Genomic DNA, 23,099 nt, shown 5'->3' with positions numbered 1-23,099 from the left:
GGCCCGGCAGTGGCAGCTGATTTCTCACACACACACACACACACACACACACACAGAGGGGATGAACACAGCTTTGTTGTCAGTGTCGGGCTAATAGCAGTCGCGCTTCGCTGAAAACCGTACTTCCACTTTGCTGCTGCTGATGTTTTTGACCCAGTGGAAAAAGTGACAGTATGATTTAGTTTTTTTTTTTTTTTTTATGTCGGGAAGTTCAATAGTTTAACTTTTGAGGTTGCAGTGAAACGTAACTTCTCCCCCTGCGAGGCTGAAATGTGAAATTCTTAGAAGGGTGAGTTTGCGCCGCCCCCTCCCCCACCGTGACATTAAAGCCAGAGGCCGTGACTCAAATCAAACCAGAACTACTTCAAGGTTGACACAGTGACCTTGTCTTGGTTTGACAAACGTGACATTTATTGGTATTTAAAAACTCAAAAGACAGTTGAAGAGTCCATTCAGGTCCAGACGTTTCCGTGCCGGTCACTGGAGGCCACCAGGGGGCAGCGCGCTCAGCTCGGTGCGGCGCGGCGGGCCCGCCATGGCGACGCAGATGCTGGCCCTGGGCGTGTTGAGCAGGGAGGCGGGGAGGGAGGAGCGGCGGCCCTCGGTGGTGGAGCTGTTGGAGCCGCCGCCGTTGGAGCGGAAGCGGCCGCCCAGCGTCCGCAGTGCCGCCCGGCGCACCGAGCCCGACAGCAGGAAGTACATGACGGGGTCCAGGCAGCTGTTGAGGGCGGAGAGGAGCAGCATGACCTCGTTGACCCGCTCCAGAAGGCGGGCGCGCTGGCACGGCTGCGGCCCGTGCAGCTGCCCGTGCACGTAGACGGGCCGGAAGGCGTGGTAGGGCGCGAAGCAGACGGCGAAGAGCAGCAGCACCACGAAGGACTTGCGTGCCGTGCGGCCGTAGCGCTGCGCGTTGGGCAGGCGGGGCTGGTTGCGGGAGGCGCGCAGCAGCCGCAGGCCGATGCAGGCGTAGCAGACGGCCAGCGCCGCGAACACCAGCCAGAAGAAGCCCACCAGCGCCGCGTTGAAGTAGGCCTTGGCCTTCGCTCCATGGCTGCGCGGCCGGTAGTGGAAGCACTTGTCGGCGGTGTCGTGGTCCTCGGCCGCCGCGATCATGGGCACGGCGGCCGCCAGCGACAGCGCCCACAGGCCACCGCACAGCACCCAGCTCCACGGCCAGCGCCGGCCGCCGCACGCGCAGCTGCCGCTGCCGGCGAAGCTCCGCGCCCGGCCCCTCCCCCGCAGCCGCAGGTAGCGGTGCAGGCCGATGAGGCCCAGCAGCGTGATGCTGACGTACATGTTCATGTAGAAGAGGTTGCCCACCAGGCTGCAGGCGGCGGGGCCGAGCGCCCAGCGGTTGCCGTTGAGGTGGTAGGCCACGCGGAAGGGCAGGCACGCCAGCAGCACCAGGTCGGCCACGGCGCAGTGGATGAGCAGCACGCGCACCGAGTTGCGGCTGGAGTGCAGGAAGAGGAAGACCCAGAGGGCAAAGAGGTTCCCCGCCAGGCCCAGCAGGAAGATGAGGGAGTAGCCGGCCGCCAGGGGCAGGCGCAGGGCCGGGTCCTCCACCACGCAGGCGTCGCTCCCATTGGCGGCGGCGGGGGCAGTGAAGAGCGCAGGGGGGAGGGACGACAACGTCGACGACATGGGGCCCAACCGGCGATCGCTGTCTTCAGTCGCGGCTTCCTGGAAAAAGCAGACGATAGAGAAAAATAGCGCGTGACGATCGGCGGCTGACGTGGCGCGGTGAGTCACGCACGGCCAGGTGAATCACGCCGCCACAAAGGCCGCGCGCGCAAACTGGGAATTACAGCCGGCGGCCACTTGTTTGTTTGTTTAGCCCTGAATTCGCCTCGGACCAACCGCCAATCAAAACAGAGCGTGAGATCCACGACAGCGGCACTTTTCGCAGTAGTGATTCCGGCTCTTTTCAGTGAACCGGCTCACTGAAAAGAGTCGGTGGCTCTTTTGGCTCCCAAGCAGCTCCTTTGATTATTTTTGCTGCTTTTATTATTTCATGACCAAATGAGGTGCAAAAGTGAATGACTAGCGTTCACGATATCAACACTATTAAATGTGTATTATTTATACACGCAACACACACCCACCCCAATACAACTACGTTCTAGTGAAAGAACACATCCGTCATGTTTACGCCCTGCACTGGCCTCCGACCACCTGCCAATCAAAAACAGAGCGTGGGACGCACGACAGCGGCATTTTCGCAGTAGTGACTCCGGAATCTTTTCAGTGAACCGGCTCTTTTGGCTCGGCTCACTCAAAAGAGTCGGTGGCTCTTTTGGTTCCCAAGCGACTCCTTAGATTATTTCTGCTGTTTATATAATTCCATGACCAAATGATGTGCAAAAATGAACAACTAGCGTTCACGATATCAACAATATTAAACGTGTATTATTTATACACATACCATGGAACGCAGTGCTGTCAAAAAACACCCACCCACCCCAATACAATTACGTACTCGTGAAAGAACACATCCGTCATGTTTTTTCCAACCACCCATCAATCAGAACAGAGCGCGAGCTCCACGGCAGCGGCAGCCGCAGCGGCAGCCGCAGCCGCAGCCGCTGCCACCTCCACGCTGGAGGGAACCCGAGCGCAGAGGGAAAAAAAAGAACCTTCGAACCCAGTTCCACCCTGGACGTGTCTCTACCTTCTCTCCTCCTCCTGAGATGAGCTTGGAACCCACTCACATCCTCTTCCGCCCCGCTGGCCGCTCGGCTCGGCCCGGCCTCGCTCTCTCCTTCCCCTCGCTGCCCCTCGGTCCTTCTTCCTCCTCTCCTTCTCCTCCTTCTCCTTCTCCTTCTCCTCCTTCTCCTTCTTCTCCTTCTTTTCCTCCTTCTCCTTCTTCTTCTTCTCCTTCTCCTTCTTCTCCTTCTTCTCCTTCTTCTCCTTCTCCTTCTCCTTCTTCTTCTTCTTCAGAGCCTCGGTGCTCTGTGTGCGCCCATACTTCCTCTCTCCGCCACCTTCTTCTATCACTTCCCGCCCACTAGTGTGGTTCTGTCCACATCCTCCATCAAGTGGGCTGGCTACAGCTACAGCTGCGCCTCAGTTGCTATTTCTTGTCACTGCTTTGCATTGCTGTGCATATTTTTTTTTTTTGCATGTCAGTCTTTTCTAGTTGCTCGAGTGACATCGGTTCCTCCCAACATTGCTGCATGCTTTTCATTTCCTCAATTTGGTTGATTATACACATTTTCTCCTCTTGCTTCAGTGCCGGTCGCAGTGCAGCACCTTTGGCTCTTTGATTTGCTTTAAACTACCAGCAAGTCCATTTATTTAGTTTTGCTGTAGAGCTGCAGCAGAATCCCTGGAACCTGCCAATCTGTCATATTTCTGACTCACTTATGGAGAAAAGAGACGTTCTAGTGCAGGTGTGGGAAAACTGCGGCCCATTGAGCTTTTTAATACGGCCCACCCCGAAACTTGAAGAAATTATATCAATAGTCACTCAGTCATAAAACAGCTGCATTTCCTCCATGTTGTCAGTGTTTTCCCGAGTCATTTCAATAAAGAGCGAAACACCGTGGGGCTTCAAAGACACTGATTTAGTTGCAACTTTGCTTTGGTCATTTTCAATTGACATTAAAGCAACATGTTTTCTACATATCCCATGATAGATTTTTTTTCTCCTATGAGGTGGCTCACCAAAACATCAGTCAAGCAGATGGACCACCCCTTGGGGTGTGTGTGTGTGTGTGTGTGTGTGTGTGTGTGTGTGTGTGTGTGTGTGGGCACAGCTCGATCCAAATGCGAACAGACATCGGAAACGATGCCTTTTTGAAGCCTCCAACAATTCATCACATTCTTACTGATGTGTGGTTTTTTTTCTGTGCCTTCACACCATCACCAATGCGGCGGCTTGTTCGAGCATCGCCCTTTTGCTCTACATTTGTTTCAGCCTTTTTTTTTTTCTTTTTTTTTTTTCAAACTCAGATCTAAGTCGACCTGTGGGCAGGAAGCTGCGCTGCGCTGCTCTTGCGTTAAACACACTGCGGTCGCGGGCTCGCTGAGCTAATCTCAATCTGAAACCCAAAGTGGCGAGTGAGCATCGCGGTGTTCTTTAACATTTTGCACTGAAGGAGCAGAGCAACTGCTGTTGCGAGTCGTTGTTTTCTGGTTCTTCCCAGCGACAGATCACAAATCCACTCTGTATCCTCACCTGACCTTCTCCTTCCTCGTCTTCTATATATGTATTTATGTGTTTTCATGTTTTTTTTAAAAAAATGTTTTTTCTCTGTTTGGTTGTGTTTGTTTGTTCTTCATTATTTCTTATTAATTAATTAATTAATTTGGCAATTTTTTCATAATTTTTGTTGGTAAAAGGTGCATAATTTTCAGTCTGTTGTTGTAAATAAAGTGTGATTGTAAAAAAATCTAAATCTTCTTCTTCTTCTTCTTCTTCTCTCCCCCCCCCCCGCAGCCCCACTGCGTCCTGCTGGCCTCCAAGGAGAACTCTGCTCCGGTCAAGCTGGGGGGGTTTGGTGTGGCCATCCAGCTGGGGGAGTCGGGCCTGGTGGCCGGAGGTACGAGCAGCCTGCTTCCTCATCCTCCATCCTACACCACTGGTTCTCAACTGGTGGAGCCTCATGACCCACATTATTAACCCTCATCAGAAATCCACCACCCACATTTTATTCCACAGTGCTCAAACTCATTCCAGAAAAATACAAATCCTCATGTCTAGTAAAAAAATAAAATTGAAATAATTGAAATGAATTGTGCGTCCTGACAGAAAGAAATGGCCAACATTTAATGACATGAGTATATTATTTAATTAACATGAGTATAAATCAATTTAAAAGTTCCGGGGGGGGGGGGGGGGACTGCCCAGGAAGCCGTGACCCAATAAAAAAAAAAGTGGGTCACGACCCACCAGTTGAGAAACGCTGCTCTGAACCCAGCGATGGGGACGTTCAGAGCAGGAATCTTCCGTCAACAGCTGCTTCTTCTTCTTCAGCTGCAATCATCTCTGACCTGCCCCCCCCACCTTCCCCTCACAGGTCGAGTGGGCACCCCCCACTTCATGGCCCCGGAGGTTGTGAAGCGGGAGCCCTACGGCAAGCCGGTGGACGTGTGGGGCTGCGGAGTCATCCTCTTCATCCTGCTGTCGGGCTGCCTGCCCTTCTACGGCACCAAGGAGCGGCTCTTCGAGGCCATCATCAAGGGGAAGTACAAGGTGCGGCAGAGTGCCGCGTCGCCCCCACCGGGTGACTCGGAGGTGAACGTGCAGACGCGCCATCAGCAGGGAAAAGAAAAGCCAGACAAAGGTTGCCGCGCGTGCAAATTAGTTCGAGCAGTGAGTCGTTTCCTGCGAGGGCGCAAGAATCGAAGCTGCGGTCACTGTTCAGAGGAACCAGCAAAATCTTTGGATCGTCTTCTCTTGTTGGGACTAAGACTCAGCAATAGAGCGGCTCTGGAGCAGGGCAGTCCATCGCCAGGGCCAAAGACCCATTTGAATTTCCTCTGTTTATTAATTCTCTTCTATATATAGTTCCACCGCCTTTTTGAGCTCCATTTTGACCCCCTGAGCATTTTCTGATCCTCGACAAATTTTGCAAACGGGTCAGAAGTTGGGTAAAATTTTATAAAATTAACAGAAAATGGCAAAATTACAGACGAAACACTTAAATGTGTTTTGTCCGTGACAAAGGTCGTAGAGACATGGGACAAAGACCCACTCGTTTGTCTCATCAAGACTGACATTTGATCCAATTTTCACTTGAGACAAACAGGAAGTGAGCTATTTTCGTTTGTTTTTCCATTTATTACCATTTGTTTTTTTAAATCGACTTTCTTAAAAATGCAAAAGTCAGCCACTAAATGTTTGGAGACTTGAAACTTTTAGTATTACACTGACAAGACTTTGTGAAGCTCTATATTAATGTGACAGTCGTTTTCATTTCATGGCCCTTTCAAGTCGCAGTACGCTCAAAATCCCCCTAGAAACCATGAAACTAAAATGCCCTTAGCAGCCAGACAGTCGTAGAGACATGGGACAAAAACCCACATACTCATCGTATCAAGACCTACATTTCATCTGCTCTGACCTTTGACCTCTGACAAACCAGAATTGAGTTATTTTAACTTGTTTGAAAAAATCTAAAAGCACAAGTTGTTTAAAAGCGCAAGTTGCTTCAAAACTTAACAAAACACTAAGGTCCAGACTGGTGAAACTTTTCACAAGCATTAATAATGAACCAGCCTGCTTATACAGCCCCACCTACACAAGAAATTTGGCAAAGATGCATCAGATTTAAGGTCCAGTGTGTAATATTTGGCCTGATTTATGATTTTTATATTGGTAAAAACTTCATATTCTGCCCATAAATACTTGACGTCACTGTTTGTTCTTCAAAATCTCCAAATGTTACACACTTAACCTTTACATGATAATTGATTTTTTTAAATTATCATCATCATTGATTTATTTTTTCTGTTCCCGGCATCTCCTACAGATGAACCCGCGCCAGTGGGCCCACATCTCGGAGAGCGCCAAGGACCTGGTGCGGCGCATGCTGATGCTGGACCCTGCCGAGAGGATCACCGTCTACGAGGCCCTCAACCACCCCTGGCTGAAGGTCTAGCGCTCACACCCAGACCACCAACCCCCCTTCCCCCACCCTCCCACTTCCTGTGTGAAGGTGAGGCTGACTGCGCTGCTTCTTCTCGCCCTGGCAGGAGAGGGACCGCTACGCCTACAAGATCCACCTGCCTGAAACAGTGGAGCAGCTGAGGAAGTTCAACGCCAGGAGGAAGCTGAAGGTTGGCGCAGATACTTAAATCCCCATTTTTCTTTTTTACTTTTGCACTTTTTTCCTTGTTTTTTAAGTGGTGCTGATGTGCTGTGTGTGTGTGTGTGTGTGTGCGTGTGTGTGTGTGTGTGTGTGTGTGTGTGTGTGTGTGTGTGTGTGTTCCAGGGGGCGGTGCTGGCTGCCGTTTCCAGCCACAAGTTCAACTCCTACTACGGCGATCCACCAGAGGAGCTCCACGACTTCTCCGACGATCCCACCTCCTCAGGTAGGCCTAGCCGCCTCCACCTCCGCCCCCACCCAAAACACCACCCTCAACCAGTAGTCACGTGGGTTGACGGAACCAGGAAGCAGCTCTCATGAGGCCAGAGGTTTGCAAAAGGTGCTGCGGTGGCTATGTTTTTTTACGTTAAAATTAATCACATTTGCGTCCTGAGTTAACCCGCGATTAATCGCAAATTAATTGCACATTTTTTACCCTGCTCGAAATGTAACTTAACAAGATATTTATTGTGTTTCCTGAAATCTAGGAAAAATTGGAGAGGACAATAAATGAAATATTCTATTTTTATTTATACTGGAACATTCCAAAACGATGACATACTTAAACTGTCCAGATACTCTCCAGAAACAAACCTCAAACCTTGAGGTATTCTCAAGCCAATGTTCCTAACCATTAAGGTTTACAAATAAAACAATTCCTTTTTACTTGCGTGCGAGAAAGGCCAATCACAGTGTTTTATTTTGAAAATTACGCGGATTCTCTCGTGTTTCTTTGAGTGACTTCCTGTCCAGCGTGACGCGGATCGCCCGTGGATTGCGCCGAAACTATCGCTGCACGGCTTGAGACGGCCGCGCACACCTTCGAGTCTGGTGTGAACGACACCATTGGGTAACAAGGGCGCCGAAATTAAGCGGGATCCGTTCCGCGGCTTCTGCCTCTGGTGTGAACCAGTTAATCGTGCGTTAAAATAATTTGTGCCGTTAAAATTAGTTTGAGTTAACGCGTTCACTTCAACAGCCCTAGTTAAAATAAATATTGATCTTTTTTGTTTGTTTGTGTATTTTGTTTTTCCCCTTCAAACACCCAATGTGGGCTCTGCACCGGATGGATGTTTGACTTCAATCCAAGGGTTTCAGGGAAATCCAACCACCATTTGTCCACTTTGAAACTAAAGCAACAACTATGCCAGGCCAGATTTGCCTGCCCCCCACCCTCCTCAACCCAGCTGTCTGCGCCCCACTTCCTCTGTTGTGCAGACAGCTGTTGCCCAGCACACACACTTCCCCGTCTCAGCACCTGCTTTCACTTCTTCTGCACTGGGAGCCGTCGGACTCCATGTCTTCCTGCTGATGCCAGCAGTCTGCCACTGTCCACTTCCTGGGCCAGGCAAAAAAAAAAAAAGACACAAACGCACCAGACACCCCGCCAGCCCGAGGAACCCCGCAGCTCGGATGCTCCGCTGACCTTTGACCCCAGCCTACCCTCCCCGCTTCCTTGCGCAACTGCCTCTGCCGACTCTTCTCTTCTCTTCTTTTCCCCTGCCAAGTGTGAATCTCTTTGATTGCGCTCCAAATCACATCCGACCACCATCAGACCGTTTTCCTCATATTAATGAGTTAATATTAGCAAATCCCATAGAAACTGCTTTATTTTCAGTCTGTCAAAGATGAGCATTTCATCTAGGGATGCACCGATAACACTTTTTTTTAAAGAACCAGTAGAGTACAAGTGCTTGCATTTCAGTCCTCACAGATACCAATACTGAGTACCTAATACTACTACTACTTAGTACTTAAAGGCTATTACACATTATAGAATGACTTTTTTCCACCTCAGATTGTATTTGAACAACATTCTTCAGCATGTTTTTCCGGAAAATTGTCAAACACATGCGCAGACAACTGGCATCGTTGTTGTGCTATCGGCACGTATTTTACGAGTACGAGTAGAGTACTCAACCCCTGGTATTGGTATCGGTGCAACCCAAATTTTATCACTTGTAAAAATCCCATCCTAAAGTATTTGAGCCGCCCTACTGCAGGTTACAGGTCAGCCCTCGTATCCTGTTTGGCTCTGACTATCCAATGAGATGAGAGATGTGATTCGGAGCGACCCCCCCTCCTCCCCCTCCTTTAGTTGCTGTCGGCCTCTAACCTCACTCTCTCTCTCTTTGGCTTCTCTTTGGCGCCCCCTAGGACTGCTGGCTGCTGAAAGTACGTATCCTTGCCCTTTAGAATCTCCATGTGCGACATCATCGCCACCATCACCACCAGCACCAACATCATCATGACATCGCAAATAAGCTCATCCTGCCCCTCCCCCTCTCGTCAGTCAACCACTCGGCTTCTGCCCTTTTCATCCTCAGTTTTAAAGACCACTTCATGTACAGGTGCATCTGAAAACATTAGAATGTCCTGAATAAAGTTCAATGTTTATAGAGGCCTTTATTGATCCCACAATTTCCCCAATGTGGGGTTAATAAAGATCTCTATTCTGATCCTCTATTATCATTTCCAAAAGTGAAACTGATATTTTGCATAGCTTCATTAGACATAGATGGAAATATTTCATTCAAGATTTTATTTCTTGTTATTTTATGTATGCTTGCGGATAATAATAATAATAATAATAATAATAATAATGATAATGATAATAATAATAATAATAATACTACTACTACTACTACTACTACTACTACTACTAATAATAATAATAATAATAATAATAATAATAACAATAATAAATCAGTGTTTAAAAAATTTGAATATCAAACTCAACAAGACACAACCAATCCAAAGAGGATGTTTTCAGTGCCCGGCTTCTGAAAAGTCTGTTCATTTCCCTGCACTTCACACTTGGTTCGACCTCCTTTTGCAAGAATTGCAGAGATGTACCTGTACGTGTTGCATCGAAACACTTCCTCTTGTCTGCATGCACTCTTGTTATTATTCCTCTATAGACAGATTAGACCCAGACAGCGACTCCTCTTTTGTGGCACAAAGGCAACATGAGACACTGGTGATGATTGCACATTCTCATCATCTGAGTCACCGACTCCTTTCGACCGCAGCCAAAGCGCCGGCTGCTTTCAGTTCACCTTCTCCCGTCATCACGTCGCCTACCACGCAAGCAGACGCGCTTTCCATTCCCGGAGATTCACACACACACACACACACACACACACACACACACACAAACACACACAAACAGCCATTCTTCACTGCTCACCTGTTTGGAAGCAACCAACAGAAGTGCATCTCCGAACGCAGACTTTCTTAAAAAGTCAACTAAGAAGTGAGGTACAGTCTGCACCATGAGACCTTTCATTCTCAGTGGTTTCCTGACATTTTCAAACCCTTTGCCTTGGTAAAGTTCAAGCTAGTTCAAGCTAGTTCAAGGTTTAGACTAGGGGTGGGGAAAAAAATATATTCTTAGATTAATCGCGATTATGACATTGCCAATTAATCGATTCACAAATATAAAAAATTGATTGAGGCCGGCACTCATGTGCAACTGCACTGCAGCGTCGGACTGGACCGTTCAAGGTGATGCACACTAGACACACGAGCACACAGATCCAAACCAACTCATGAGACGAGACACCGACACACAAAGCATTAAAGATGACTGAAAAACAAATTTGAACGGTTCCTTCGAGAGTTAAAGCTAGCATGTGGCAGCATTTTGGGTTTGACAAGGTTGAGGGGAAAAAGAAACTGGACAAAAGTCCCACTGTTTGTAAGTTGTGTCACGCTACAACCAAATATTGTGGGAACACGATGAACGCCAGAACAAAGCTGCCAATACAGTCGCAATAAAGTCCAATACAGTCTATTGGGACGTTGTCGTTCCGCGGTATGTTGCATGCATATATACATATATATATATATGTATCGTGATAAATTGGGATTCTCGATTAATCACAAATAAATTGCATCGTAGCGCACTGAATCAAAATCAAATTAAATCGTCAGGCACGGAGCGATTCCCACCCCTACTTTAGATGCCTCTTTTGAAAAAAGAAAAAAAAAGTGTCTTCTTCAGCCTTTCATCACAGTGTGCTGGTGGCTCACAGCGAGCGGAGGATATTGACAGTGAACTGCTTCGACCACCATCCACACCTGTTTCATTTTAATTATTTCTCTGGGACTCCCACCTTAACTGTCCTTCACTCCTCAGTTGGTGCTCTCCTCCTCCACCTACTTCCTCCTCCTCTTCCTTCTCCTCCTCCTCCCCCTCCCAGCCTTCACCCACTCTGACTTTGTAAAGTGACTTTCTGCTGATGATGTGATATTGATGCCATGTACCGCTGTTTCTCTGGTTTTGCTGCATGTGTTGGGCGATGCAGCAGGTACTGGGGGTTCAATAGTTCTGAGTGTTTGTGTGTGTGTGTGTATGTGTGTGTGTGTGTGCGCACGCACGCGTGCGTAAACGTGGAGTGTGTACGTATGTTGTGACTTCTGTCGTCTGTCTTCTCGTGCTCCTTGTTGTTGTTTTTGCCTGTTTGTTCATTTATTTTCCTTTCTTGTGACACGTGGTCGGAGATTTTACGTTCAGTGTTTTGCATTTGCGTGTCGTGTTGGATGCTTGATGGGACTGCTTGGTGTGCGTGCGTGTGTGTGTGTGTGAGTGTGTGTGTGTGAGAGAGAGACTGTGTAATGTAACTGTGTGTGGGGCTGTTGTGCACAGGGGCAGTTTCCCAGGTTCTGGACAGTCTGGAGGAGATCCACGCGCTGACCGACTGCAGCGAGAAGGACATGGACTTCCTCCACAGCGTCTTCCAGGATCAACACCTCCACACCCTGCTAGATGTGAGGACAACCGAAACCCAAAACGCCCACTAGATGGCATGATTGGTGCACACTGGCAGGCAGACTTCCTTGCACAGCTCCTGCAGCAGCAACAGCAGCAGCGGCAGCAGCAGTGTTTGTCTGTTGATGTCGTGGTCTTTGTCGTTTCAGCTTTATGACAAAATCAACTCCAGGTCGTCGCCTCAGATCAGGAATCCTCCCAGCGACGGAGTGCAGAGAGCCAAGGAGGTCAGGAAGTGGCCCCTCATCAGCCACATTACTCTCTTTTATCACTCCGCCAGTCTTTTCCAATTCATTTTCACAATTTCTTTTTCAATTGGAGAAAAAGTGGGTTGTACATGCTGCTCATCCACGTCATTAAATCCTATCAATGCAGGTCATTATTTAAACAGAAAGAAAAGACACTCCGGTACAAAAAAAAACAACGCACCCTCCTATCACGGCATTCTGACACCGTTTCTAAGACGGTGTAGCCTTAGAAACGGTCCAAGCAATAAAAAGTAGATGATGATAGTTGTGAATTAAAGACAGAGTAAATGAAATAAATAAAAAGGGCACATATGCAGCATATATAAAACATATTTAACAGTCACTTTATACAGATCACAACACTATGTGCCATCCACTTGCGATGTCATACAGTTTAGAACCTCACTACTACCTCCTGCTGTCTCACACCTCATCACTTCTATGTTGTGGATTGGATATTTTGTATAATTTGTTTACAATTGTATAGGATTGTATATAAGAGTGTGTGTGTGTGTGTGTGTATTTACATGTATACATACATACATACACACACACATACAGTATATATATATATATGTGTATATATATATATATATATATATATATATATACATATATATATATATATATATATATATATATATGTATATATATATATGTACATATGTATATATATACATATATATATATATATGTGTACATCTGTATCTGTATATATATTCCCTCTATTTTATTTTCACTTATTTTCACTTTTTATGAAACTTTATCTATTTTATTCTTATCTTTTTACTCGCACAGAGCTGGAGTTGTTGCCGTCGCATTTCACTGCTGCTGTACTTGAAACTATACACATACAATTAATGACATTCGACAATTACACGTACAAACTCAGGTAGTTCTTCTGCTCCGTATGCATCCCATCCCTCTGTCGTTCATAGCTTCTCCTGCAAAAAGTAGCTTATTTTTGAGCGCCAACAACAGCAATGTTAAAAAAATGTCAATTCGGTAAATACAATTTGCTGCACGCATTTTCACAATTTCACACACTGTTTCCCCCCCACCCTCCGTCAGGTGCTGGAGACTATCTCGTGCTACCCGGAGAACATGGAGGCCAAGGAGCTCAGGAGGATCCTCACACAGCCACACTTTATGGTAGGGACTCCCCCCCTCCCCTCTCTCTCTCTCTCTCTTCCTCTGTCCCTCTGATCTCTCTCTCTCTCTCTCTGATCTCTCGCTCGACCAGAGAGGTGGTGGGGTGGTGCTGTCGGGTGAGAAAGCTCAAAGCTGCTTAGCACCTTTCAGCCCGAGCTTTTGTTTTTTGTTTTTTTTGCGAGCCCTGTGGGCGGCTCGGGTGGAGGGGTTGGAGGACGGAACGGAGTGGAGAGCTGGAGATCAGCAGGTGGAGATGCGGTAAGGGGCCTTGCGGGTGGGACTGGTGGTTCTTTGTTGGATCCAGCAACTGGATCTGCAACTGTGAGGAAGTGAGCTGCACGTGGCAGCTGGGATCAGCGGTGGACGGCGCCGAAACATCCACCCTCACTGCAGTCATGTTGATTTATTGATTCATTTCTCACCGTTTGGAGATGTATTTCTGTGGGCTCAGTCCCCTGAACGCTGCTTGCAGCTTTCCTTTATTTTGACCTTTTGAAGATTTATTTCTGTGAAGAGTTTGTGTTTTTTTTCCTTCCCTTCTGTGTCTTTCTTTTTGCTTGCCAGATAGCCGTAGCAGCAGCTAGCCAGTTAGCCGTAGCAGCAGCTAGCCAGTTAGCCGTAGCAGCGGCTAGCGGTGTTTCCCCCGCACCAGCTCAGCGACACCTCCTGAAGCCGTCGCCAGCTTCAGGTCACTCTAATCCAATTAGCACCTCCCTCCGCTCTGAGCCCGCCAATCACAGGGGTTTAATCTAACGCTGCCGGCAGGAAGACTGCTAGCGGCTTCACTGACACGGTAGCGGGAGATCAGCTGCTCTCTCCTGAGCGTATTTGCCGAGGCGTTTTCTTCCCACGTCGTCTGATCAGCGAATTGACACCTGCTGCTCCGCTGCACCTGGTTTAAAGGTCGTTGCTGAGACTCGTTGCACCACTTCAAACCAGAGCTCAGCGCTGGGACGTGCTTTTCACAGACAAAAAAAACACTTTGTGGGTCAGTGACATGATTAGTGTCAAAAGAGGATTAGTGTAAGCTACACTTTGACTCTGACCCACGGCCAACACTCGACACACATTTCTGTTTTTCCCGCCAAAACCTCACATTTTATCCATTATTAGTTTTTCTCTTTACTTAAAGATCCCATGTGTAAAATTTGGCTTGATTTATGATTTTATATTGGTAAAGAATAAGCAAATATCAAGGGTCTTGCTCCTAGTTAGCTGCTGTCTTGCACCGCCGTATTTCTATGGAAGCCAGGTGTGGACAATCCAGGTCTCAAAAACCATCGACAGAGAAGATGGACGAGGTATCCAGGTTGGGGTGTGCAGTCCACCGTAGTTCACTGGCAAGCTCGGGAGGGAGAGTGAAAGACACTGCAATCTGAAATGTAACCACTTGATGTTGCTGTTTCTTCTTCAAAATCTCCAAATAATACAAACAAGTGTGTGTGTGTGTGTGTGTGTGTGTGTGTGTGTGTGTGTGTGTGTGTGTGTGTGTGTGTGTGTGTGTGTGTGCAGGCGCTGCTGCAGACCCACGACGTGGTGGCCCACGAGGTGTACAGCGACGAGGCGCTGAGGGTGACCCCCCCGCCCACCTCGCCCTACCTGAACGGAGACTCCCCGGACAGCGCTAACGGAGACATGGACCTGGAGAATGTCACCAGGGTCCGCCTGGTCCAGTTCCAGAAGAACACTGACGAGCCCATGGTAGGTGGCCTTACGCTAAGTTCTTCAGGTATCTGGACTTAACTAGAGTGTTTCTTTTTTTGACAACCCTACATTTGTGCACATATCTGTACCAAGATCTGTACCAATATCCGTACTTTCTACTTCTTACATTGGAAATACATATTCATTACTTTTGTGTTTAAAAGTGTTGAAAAGATATAAAATTCTCCTCAAAGTAATTTTTTTTTTTTTTTTTTTTTTTTTTAAAGTGGAGCTATTTGACCTCTGCCTTTGTGTAGTGAATTATAAAAGTGGATTATATTTTAGATGGAGATTATTTTTGAGTTCCTCTTTGTGGTCACTCTGGTCAATTCACTCCAGATTATTCTGTCAGAACTTTTTCTTTTTTGCAAAATGATCAATGTATCATCAATGTATCTAGTGTTTCAAAAATACAACTTTTGCTTTTTTTACTGAGGAACATTTCAGAACTCGAATTCAGAATTTCAGAACTTTATTACTTTGACTTAAGTCAAGGAGTTGAATCAGTACTTTTACTTGAGTACAGAATGTGAGTAGTGATGACACTGGTGGTGTGAACACAGGATCAGTGTTTCTGTCGTAGCTGTGCTCTTGTGGGCACATTGATGCATCAGCATTAGGCCGTGCTAACAGTCGCTATGAAGGGCGATAAATACCTGTTGACATTTTTGAACTGAGGAGCAGAGCAGCGAAGCCTTTTACCATAAATGTCGTCACAGTTGTACACTTTTGACTCTGGCTTGTCTTACTCATCACCAGAGTAAGACTTCTGTTGCAGTCAGGCCTTTACAACAGTCTGTTCCACTCAGGAGCCCAAAGTCACCTGGCTTCTCTGTGTCTCTTCCAGGGCATCACTCTCAAAATGAACGAGCTGAACCACTGCATCGTGGCCCGGATCATGCACGGCGGGATGATTCATCGACAAGGTCAACATAAATACGCAAATCAGTCAATAAATAACAATTAAAAAAAACTCCTCACGGGGCATCTTCTCCACCAGTGGTTCTCAACTGGTGGAGACCCACATTTCTTTCCTTATGTATGTACTGTATGTGTGTGTGTGTGTGTGTGTGTGTGTGTGTGTGTATATATATGTATATATGTATATGTACATATATACATATATATATATATATATATATATATATATATATATATATATATATATATATATATATATATATATATATATATATATATATTTATATATATATATGTATATATATATATATATATATATATATATATATATATATATATATATATATATATATATATATATATATATATATATATATATATATATATATTTATATATATATATGTATATATATATATATATATATATATATGTATATATGTATATATGTATATATATATATATATATATATATATATATATATATATATTTATATATATATATGTGTGTATATATATATATATATATATATATATATATATATATATATATATATGTATATGTGTGTGTAATATATATGTTTATATATATACACACACACACATACTGTATATATAGACACATATATATATGTGTGTCTGTGTGTGTGTATATATATGTGTGTGTGTGTGTATGTACATATATATAACTATATATATACCCTTGTGTGTGTGTGCATATATATATATATGTATATATATACAAATATACATATATATATATATATATACTGCCCACGAAACTGCGACCCAGTCACAACAGCTTTGCGACCCACCAGCTGAGAAACACTGTTCCACACTGACTTGCGGTCGCATGGCGTCTCAGGCCCTTTACCTGCTGACGCCACACCCGCCTCACTCGCTGGTTGGCTCTCTCCATCTCCATCAGGCACCCTGCACGTGGGGGACGAGATCCGAGAGATCAACGGCATCAGCGTGGCCAATCAGACGGTGGAGCAGCTCCAGAAGATGCTGGTGGGTTCCGCTCCACTCTGGTTTGCGCCGACTGACGTCTTGTTTCTGAATGATGAGGTCACGTCACCACTGATTGTTTGCACCGTCCCATCATGCAGCGGGAGATGAGAGGCAGCATCACCTTCAAGATTGTCCCCAGTTACCGCTCCCAGTCCATGTCCTGTGAGGTAGCTGCGCACGCACACACACACACACACACACACACTTTTTTGCACGTTCTAGAACATAGGTGTCAAACTCTGGCCTGCAGGCCAAAGTTGGCCCGCAGTGTCGTTATATTTGGTCCATGAGGCCAATACGCAATCTGTTGTTGTCCGCTGTTATAGAGCACATGTAGCGCTAATACTACAAATCCTAGAATGCTCTGCTTTTATTTTGGTGTGTCAGTTATTACAAAACGTGCATTGAAGTAGAACATTGTTACTTAATGGGTTTATTGTTATTATTTTATTTTTAAATGTATCATTGGAAAAAGGTTACTGTTGAAATTTAAACCAGTAGGCGGCAAAAAGAGCGGTACGATTTTACATTTGATTTATTTTGATGAGTTTTTTCAAATTGAAATTGGATTTTGCATGTGTGTAATATGAAGTTATTTATTGTCTATTATGAAGCCTTGCTTGATCCATATTCAGGTTGTTTGGCTCCGTGTAAAAAGTTCCACTGTTCTATCTATATTTGACATTTTGGCCCCACTGTGTGTTTGAGTTTGACACCCTTGTAATCTAGAACGTGACGGTGCTCGATTCTGATTAATTTCCCTCCTTGCAGAAGGAATCACCGGACGTCTCCCGACAGTCGCCCGCTAACGGCCATGCGAGCGTCACCAGCTCCATCCTGGTACGTCCTTCACTTTTTCAAACCCTTCTCCAGCAGAGAGGAAGATTAAAAACCCTGCGTTGCCGTCGCCAAAGTCAACCCGTCATTAATCCAGTTGTCATTTCCACCTTCTCAGGACCTGCCATCCACCATCCAGCCCAAAGGCCGCGTGGTGAGTGAACCTCAGTCAGCTCCGCGGCTCCCCCTACTGTCCGCGCCCAGTTCTCGAGCTGCTCGTCTGAACTTGAATGCACTGCAGCACTTTTTGCCGGGCCAAGTTAACGTCCCCACACTGATGCCCTGTTCTGGTTCCACTCTGGCCACTGCAGTCCAACCATGCAACACAACACAACACAACACAAATCAACACAACACAACACAATAGTATTGCGACACGACGAAGCTGTGGAGTCCCCGAGAAGAGCAGAAAGCAGAACCAAACTGACGTTGTCACATCAAATTGACGGTGCAGTCTCCCCCCCCCCCCCCCGTTCATACCCGACACCCCCACCCCACCCCGAGATTTTTCTTTCTCATGCACGATCTGTGTGTAAGCGTGTGCGTGTGTGTGATGCTCTCACCCCCGCTCCCCCACCATAGATCTCCAGAGCTGTGGTCAAAGACAAATTGTCCATCAAGGTAAGACGTGTGTCTCCGTCCCCCCCGACCTCCGATGCCAGCCCCCCCCTCCTCTGTAGAAGTAGTAGCCCCTCCCCCCGCCCACCCCAGCTCCTCCCACCCCATTGGCATGGAGGCTGAGCCGTGGTGATTGGAGGACAGTGGGACACCTGCTCCCTGTCTGGCTGTTCGTTTCTCTGTCTGCAGCTTCCCTGCTCCGGCTTCCTCCACGCTACTAGCGACCAGCGTCCGCTCTGCTTTAGCAACACTAGCTAGTCCCCCCCCCCTCCATCCCCCCCGTCGTATGGGCAGCTCATTCTCCTTCCCTTTCTTTTACCCCCCCCGTCCCACCATACTTCCCGGCCACTGCAACACTTTGCGTGTCCCCATCTCAACGAAACCGTCTTCCCCGCCCTGCCCAGATTTACGTGCGGGCCCAGTTCGAGTACGACCCGGCCAAGGACGACCTCATCCCGTGCAAGGAGGCGGGCATCCGCTTCCGGGTGGGCGACATCATCCAGATCATCTCCAAGGACGACCACAACTGGTGGCAGGGCAAGCTGGAGAACACCAAGAACGGCACGGCGGGACTCATCCCCTCGCCAGAGCTGCAGGAGTGGTGAGTCAATCAGTCAGGCAGTCAATGACTGAGTGAGTGAGTGAGTCATTGACTGACTGACTGAGTGAGTAAGAGAGTGAGTGACTCAGTGAGTAAATCAGTGACTGAGTGGGTGAGTCAGTGACTGAGTGAGTGAGTGAGTGAGTCAATCAGTGACGGAGTGAGTGACGCGGTGGGTGACTGACTGACTGACTGACTGAGTGAGTCAGTGACTGACTGACTGACTGACTGACTGACTGAGTCAAGAGTGAGTCAGTGACTGAGTCAGTGACTGAGTCAGTGACTGAGTCAGTGACTGAGTCAGTGAGTCAATCAGTGACGGAGTGAGTGACTCGGTGGGTGACTGACTGACTGACTGACTGACTGAGTCAAGAGTGAGTCAGTGACTGACTGGCTGAGTGACTGAGTGACTGAGTTGCAGTACAGTGCCACCTAGCCATCGAACTTGTTAATCGGCTCCAAACTATTTGCCTTATTTTATGTTTTTTCTTTGTCTGCGTATATATTTGTATTTGTATTTGTATTTGTATTTGTATTTGTATTATCTATGTGTACAGAGTACACATAGAATATACATAGAATATACATAGATGAAGGGTCTTGCTCCCAGTTGGCTCCCATGCCTGGTCTAAGACATGCTGAGGTTGTTCAAATAGCAGAACATCTGTGGAAAATTGTTATGTTTCCTTATGATGTCACGGCCTTACCAAGTGCTCAGTGTTGTATCAGTGAGGAGTGAAACACCAAAAGTGTTGAGTCGGCTCTCTGACGGAGTGCTGCCCGTGGTGTGTGTGCAGGCGCGTGGCCTGCATCGCCATGGAGAAGACCAAGCAGGAGCAGCAGGCCAGCTGCACCTGGTTCGGCAAGAAGAAGAAGCAGTACAAGGACAAGTACCTGGCCAAGCACAACGCAGGTGCGTCTGCAGCAAGTCGCTGCTCATTCAGGAGGTTTTTGCTCAAAGTTTTAAAAGTCTCGTGTGACGATGCTGGACTCTTGGAGTGTGTCTGTGTCACAGTCTGACGGACCCCCCTCCTCCCCTGCTGCTGCCTCAGTGACTAACAGCCTCGTTATTAACAGCTGTTTGACCTCGACGGGTTTTGTCTTGTTGTTGTTGTTGTTGTTTTTGTTGTTGTTGTTGTTTTTAATTTGGTTCTTTCTTTGTTTTTTCTGCTGTGTTGAATTAACCCTTGCGCTCCCGCCCTCTGTCCATGTTTCATGCTGTCTCTTACCCACTGACATGGCTGCATGTAAGTAACTACAGACAGCTGGTGCACAGCTTCTGTGTTAATCTTCCTCCTCTCTCCTCCAGTCTCCCACCTCCTCTTCCTTCCCCTCCTCCTCATCATGTGGACCCCCCTGACCTTTCAATGCCCCACCGTTGCTTCTCACTAGAGCAGACAAAGTGATGCTGGCCAGTTCCATCTTATTTTGTCATCCAGTCTGCTTGACAGATTTGTAGTCTTTCATCAATAATTCATCCTACTGAGCTGGTTTGTTGTATACGGAAGCGCATTTCTGCCATCCTAGAAAAAAAACAAATAGGGCTCAGTATCACATTTTTACGTGATAGTTTCACGTTATAACTTGATACTGAGGGGTCATTCAAAAACGCTTAAAAAGCTTAACGTAGCTTAATGTCTGAAAACAGCGATCAGCGTTTCACGTGGGCAATACTGGAAGTTAAAATTCATGCTGGACATGACTACAGATATCCACGTGAACTATGGTGATGATCGTCATAAAGCTATGGTAAGCTCTTTAAGCGTTTTTTAAAGTCCCCTCAGTATCATGTTGTAAAATGAAAATTATCACGTAAAAACGTGATAGCTTCACGTTTTTAACGTGATAATTTTCACGTTATAACGTGAAACTGTCACAAAATAGTGATACTGAGTCCTGTTTTTTTTCCTAGGGTGGCAGCAATGCGCTTCCATAGTTGCAAACTGAAAAGACTAAACATGAAAATTATTGTTTGAGACAGAGCTGCGACTCTGCTATTGATCCCCTCTGAATCAGGTCAATCAGGTTTGCACGTGTTATTAAAGGCGTTGTTGTGTGTTTATCGTAGAGAGCCCACGCACCAGACTCACATTTCAACTGTAAACCACCTCCTTCACACTTTTCACCCATAAAACATCTCGTCTTGATTTAAAACTCACCTGTCTTGTGCCGCTCTGACATCCCGACGTGTCTCCCCCTCCCCCGCTTCCGCAGTTTTTGACCAACTAGACCTGGTGACGTACGAGGAGGTGGTCAAGCTGCCGTCCTTCAAGAGGAAAACGCTGGTGCTGCTCGGTGGGTGAATCCCCGGCCCAAATTTTTCCCAAAACGCTCCGGCGGGAATGTTTCTGAGCGTTGAATCCTCGGCTTTCAGGTGCGCACGGCGTCGGCAGGAGGCACATCAAGAACACGCTCATCACCAAACACCCAGACCGATTTGCCTACCCAATCCCACGTAAGGAGGCACACACACACCCACACACAACGGCGTCTCAGCCGCACATGATGATCCAGCGCCACTTGTATTGGGAGGTTCGCTGTGCTTGGAAAAAGAAAAAGATCGGAATGAGTCCGCAGAGGTTCACGTCCGTTCCCCGTTGGTTTGCGCAGACACGACTCGGCCGCCGAAGAAGGACGAGGAGAACGGGAAGAACTACTACTTTGTATCCCACGACCAGATGATGCAGGACATCAGCAACAACGACTACCTGGAGTACGGCAGCCACGAGGACGCCATGTACGGCACCAGGCTGGAGACCATCAGGCAGATCCATTGCCAGGGCATGATCTCCATCCTGGACGTGGAGCCGCAGGTCAGCACCACACAGCACACATATTCATCACACTTAGAGTCTGGAACTAAAGAACTAGGGCTGTCATTCAAACGATTAATTTTTTTAACTGCGATTAATCGCAGAATCTTCATAGTTGACTGCGATTAATCGCAGTTTGAATTGCTTGTGTAAAATTCTGTTATTTTGCATTTCAAGGCAGTTTTAGCCCCATAATGTAAAATATTTTTTTACCAGAAATCGGCCAGAGGGGCCGTCTACGGGTTAGTAAAAGGGAGTGTGTGTGTGTGTGTGTGTGTGTGTGTGTGTGTGTGTGTGTGTGTGTGTGTGTGTGTTTTTTATTTCTCTCGCACTCTGTTTAGACACTGACAATTTATTTTAAATGTGACAGAAACGTCGCCATTCAGAAATGAGCTGGCCGCCACTATGAATGGAGATGTTCATTTTTTTCCCGATGGTGCGGCCCCAGTAACACGTCTCTCCGTCTCTCCTCCAAAGGCGCTGAAGATCCTCAGGACGGCTGAGTTTGCGCCCTACGTGGTCTTCATCGCCGCTCCCACCATCACTCCGGGCATGACCGAGGTAAAAAAAAAACGCCTTCCTGCTCCCAGCGTTTTGCACGGCTCCAGCTCGGGTGCACGACCCCCCTCCACCTCCTTCTCCTCTTTCTAAAAGAAAAACACTAATAATAATAATGATCACCCGAACCAACCCTGCTTCTTTCTCACTGCACCTCCACGTTTTTTTGCTTCAAGTGTGTTTGTATTTTCTTTGGCATGCCTGTTGTCAATGTGTCCAAGGTTCCAAAGTGGCTCAGAAAACTGCCTGTAAGTACTGCTGTAGCGGCCTGTCTGCACCTGCGTGCGTGTGTAGCGCTAGTTTTCTGACCCCAATTTCCTCTCAACCCTTAATTTGTGTTCTCAGTGGTATATCTTTTTTTGACCTTGGTCCGACCCCTGTCTCCATTTGGTGAATAGTCCCCCCTTGCTGTTCCTTTGCTGTTTCGACAGAGATCTAGTTAAATGACTCGTGTAGAATCGTTTTTTTTTTAGTTCACGTTGTTGGTTGATGATGTTTTCCCAGCTGTGAAACCAGCTGGGGGTCAAACAGAGGAGGATGCCTCTCAGCAAGCACAATGGAAACCTACGACAGCGCATTTCTGCCACAGTAGACAAAACAAACAGGGCTCAGTATCTCATTATAACGTGAAACTGATCACGTTATTTTGTGAAAGTCTCACATTTTTACGTGATCATTTTCACGTTATAATGCAATGGTTTCACGAAATAAGGTGAAAGTCATCATGAAATAATGCGATAGTTTGACGAAATAATGTGCAAATTGTCACAAAATAACGTGATAGTTTCCCAAAATAACGTAAAAACTATCATAAAATCACGTGATAGTTTCACGAAATAAAGTGAAAATGATCACAAAGTAACGTGATAGTTTCACATTATAATGTGATACTGAGCCCTGTTTTTATTACTATTATTTTATTGTAGTGTGGCAGCAATGTGCTTCTGTAAAAATCACCACCATGAGCCTCAAAAAGAAGAGAGAAACTATGAAATGAGGCGCAAGTTAACCATGGGTGGTGATTAGAGTGACTCACTGGTGTCTCCCAC

The 23,099-nt window shown here is 46.7% G+C and overlaps 2 protein-coding genes across 9 annotated transcripts in view; one reads left to right on the top strand and one right to left on the bottom strand.

Moving 5' to 3' along the window:
• LOC142904875 (peripheral plasma membrane protein CASK-like) overlaps positions 1–23,099 on the top strand; it is a 37,083-nt gene that overhangs the window by 13,680 nt on the left and 304 nt on the right. For 2 of the 8 annotated variants that reach the window (XM_076051240.1, XM_076051247.1), the window contains 21 exons: positions 4,442–4,544; positions 5,022–5,239; positions 6,477–6,599; positions 6,700–6,783; positions 6,939–7,038; positions 11,464–11,585; positions 11,736–11,813; positions 12,906–12,986; positions 14,499–14,687; positions 15,538–15,616; positions 16,538–16,623; positions 16,722–16,790; positions 17,395–17,463; positions 17,579–17,614; positions 18,043–18,081; positions 18,483–18,679; positions 19,477–19,592; positions 20,894–20,974; positions 21,054–21,134; positions 21,290–21,492; positions 21,970–22,053. In XM_076051240.1, the coding sequence (XP_075907355.1) occupies positions 4,442–4,544; positions 5,022–5,239; positions 6,477–6,599; positions 6,700–6,783; positions 6,939–7,038; positions 11,464–11,585; positions 11,736–11,813; positions 12,906–12,986; positions 14,499–14,687; positions 15,538–15,616; positions 16,538–16,623; positions 16,722–16,790; positions 17,395–17,463; positions 17,579–17,614; positions 18,043–18,081; positions 18,483–18,679; positions 19,477–19,592; positions 20,894–20,974; positions 21,054–21,134; positions 21,290–21,492; positions 21,970–22,053 (2,238 nt within the window). The remainder of the gene's footprint in view (positions 1–4,441; positions 4,545–5,021; positions 5,240–6,476; positions 6,600–6,699; positions 6,784–6,938; positions 7,039–11,463; positions 11,586–11,735; positions 11,814–12,905; positions 12,987–14,498; positions 14,688–15,537; positions 15,617–16,537; positions 16,624–16,721; positions 16,791–17,394; positions 17,464–17,578; positions 17,615–18,042; positions 18,082–18,482; positions 18,680–19,476; positions 19,593–20,893; positions 20,975–21,053; positions 21,135–21,289; positions 21,493–21,969; positions 22,054–23,099) is intronic. The other 6 variants (XM_076051241.1, XM_076051243.1, XM_076051244.1 and 3 more) reach the window with 6 other exon arrangements.
• Positions 385–3,007, bottom strand: LOC142904878 (putative G-protein coupled receptor 34). The gene is made up of 2 exons (XM_076051252.1): positions 2,672–3,007; positions 385–1,683 (listed from the first exon to the last, which is right to left on the bottom strand). Exon 2 carries the CDS (start codon positions 1,642–1,644, stop codon positions 478–480), a length of 1,167 nt encoding a protein of 388 aa, XP_075907367.1. The 5' UTR covers positions 1,645–1,683; positions 2,672–3,007; the 3' UTR covers positions 385–477.

Source organism: Nelusetta ayraudi, unplaced genomic scaffold (genome assembly GCF_046127955.1).
Source record: "Nelusetta ayraudi isolate G7.1 ecotype Tasmania unplaced genomic scaffold, CSIRO-AGI_Nayr_v1 ptg000134l, whole genome shotgun sequence".
NCBI lineage: Eukaryota > Metazoa > Chordata > Actinopteri > Tetraodontiformes > Monacanthidae > Nelusetta > Nelusetta ayraudi.
This window is presented reverse-complemented; position numbering and strand designations above follow the sequence as displayed.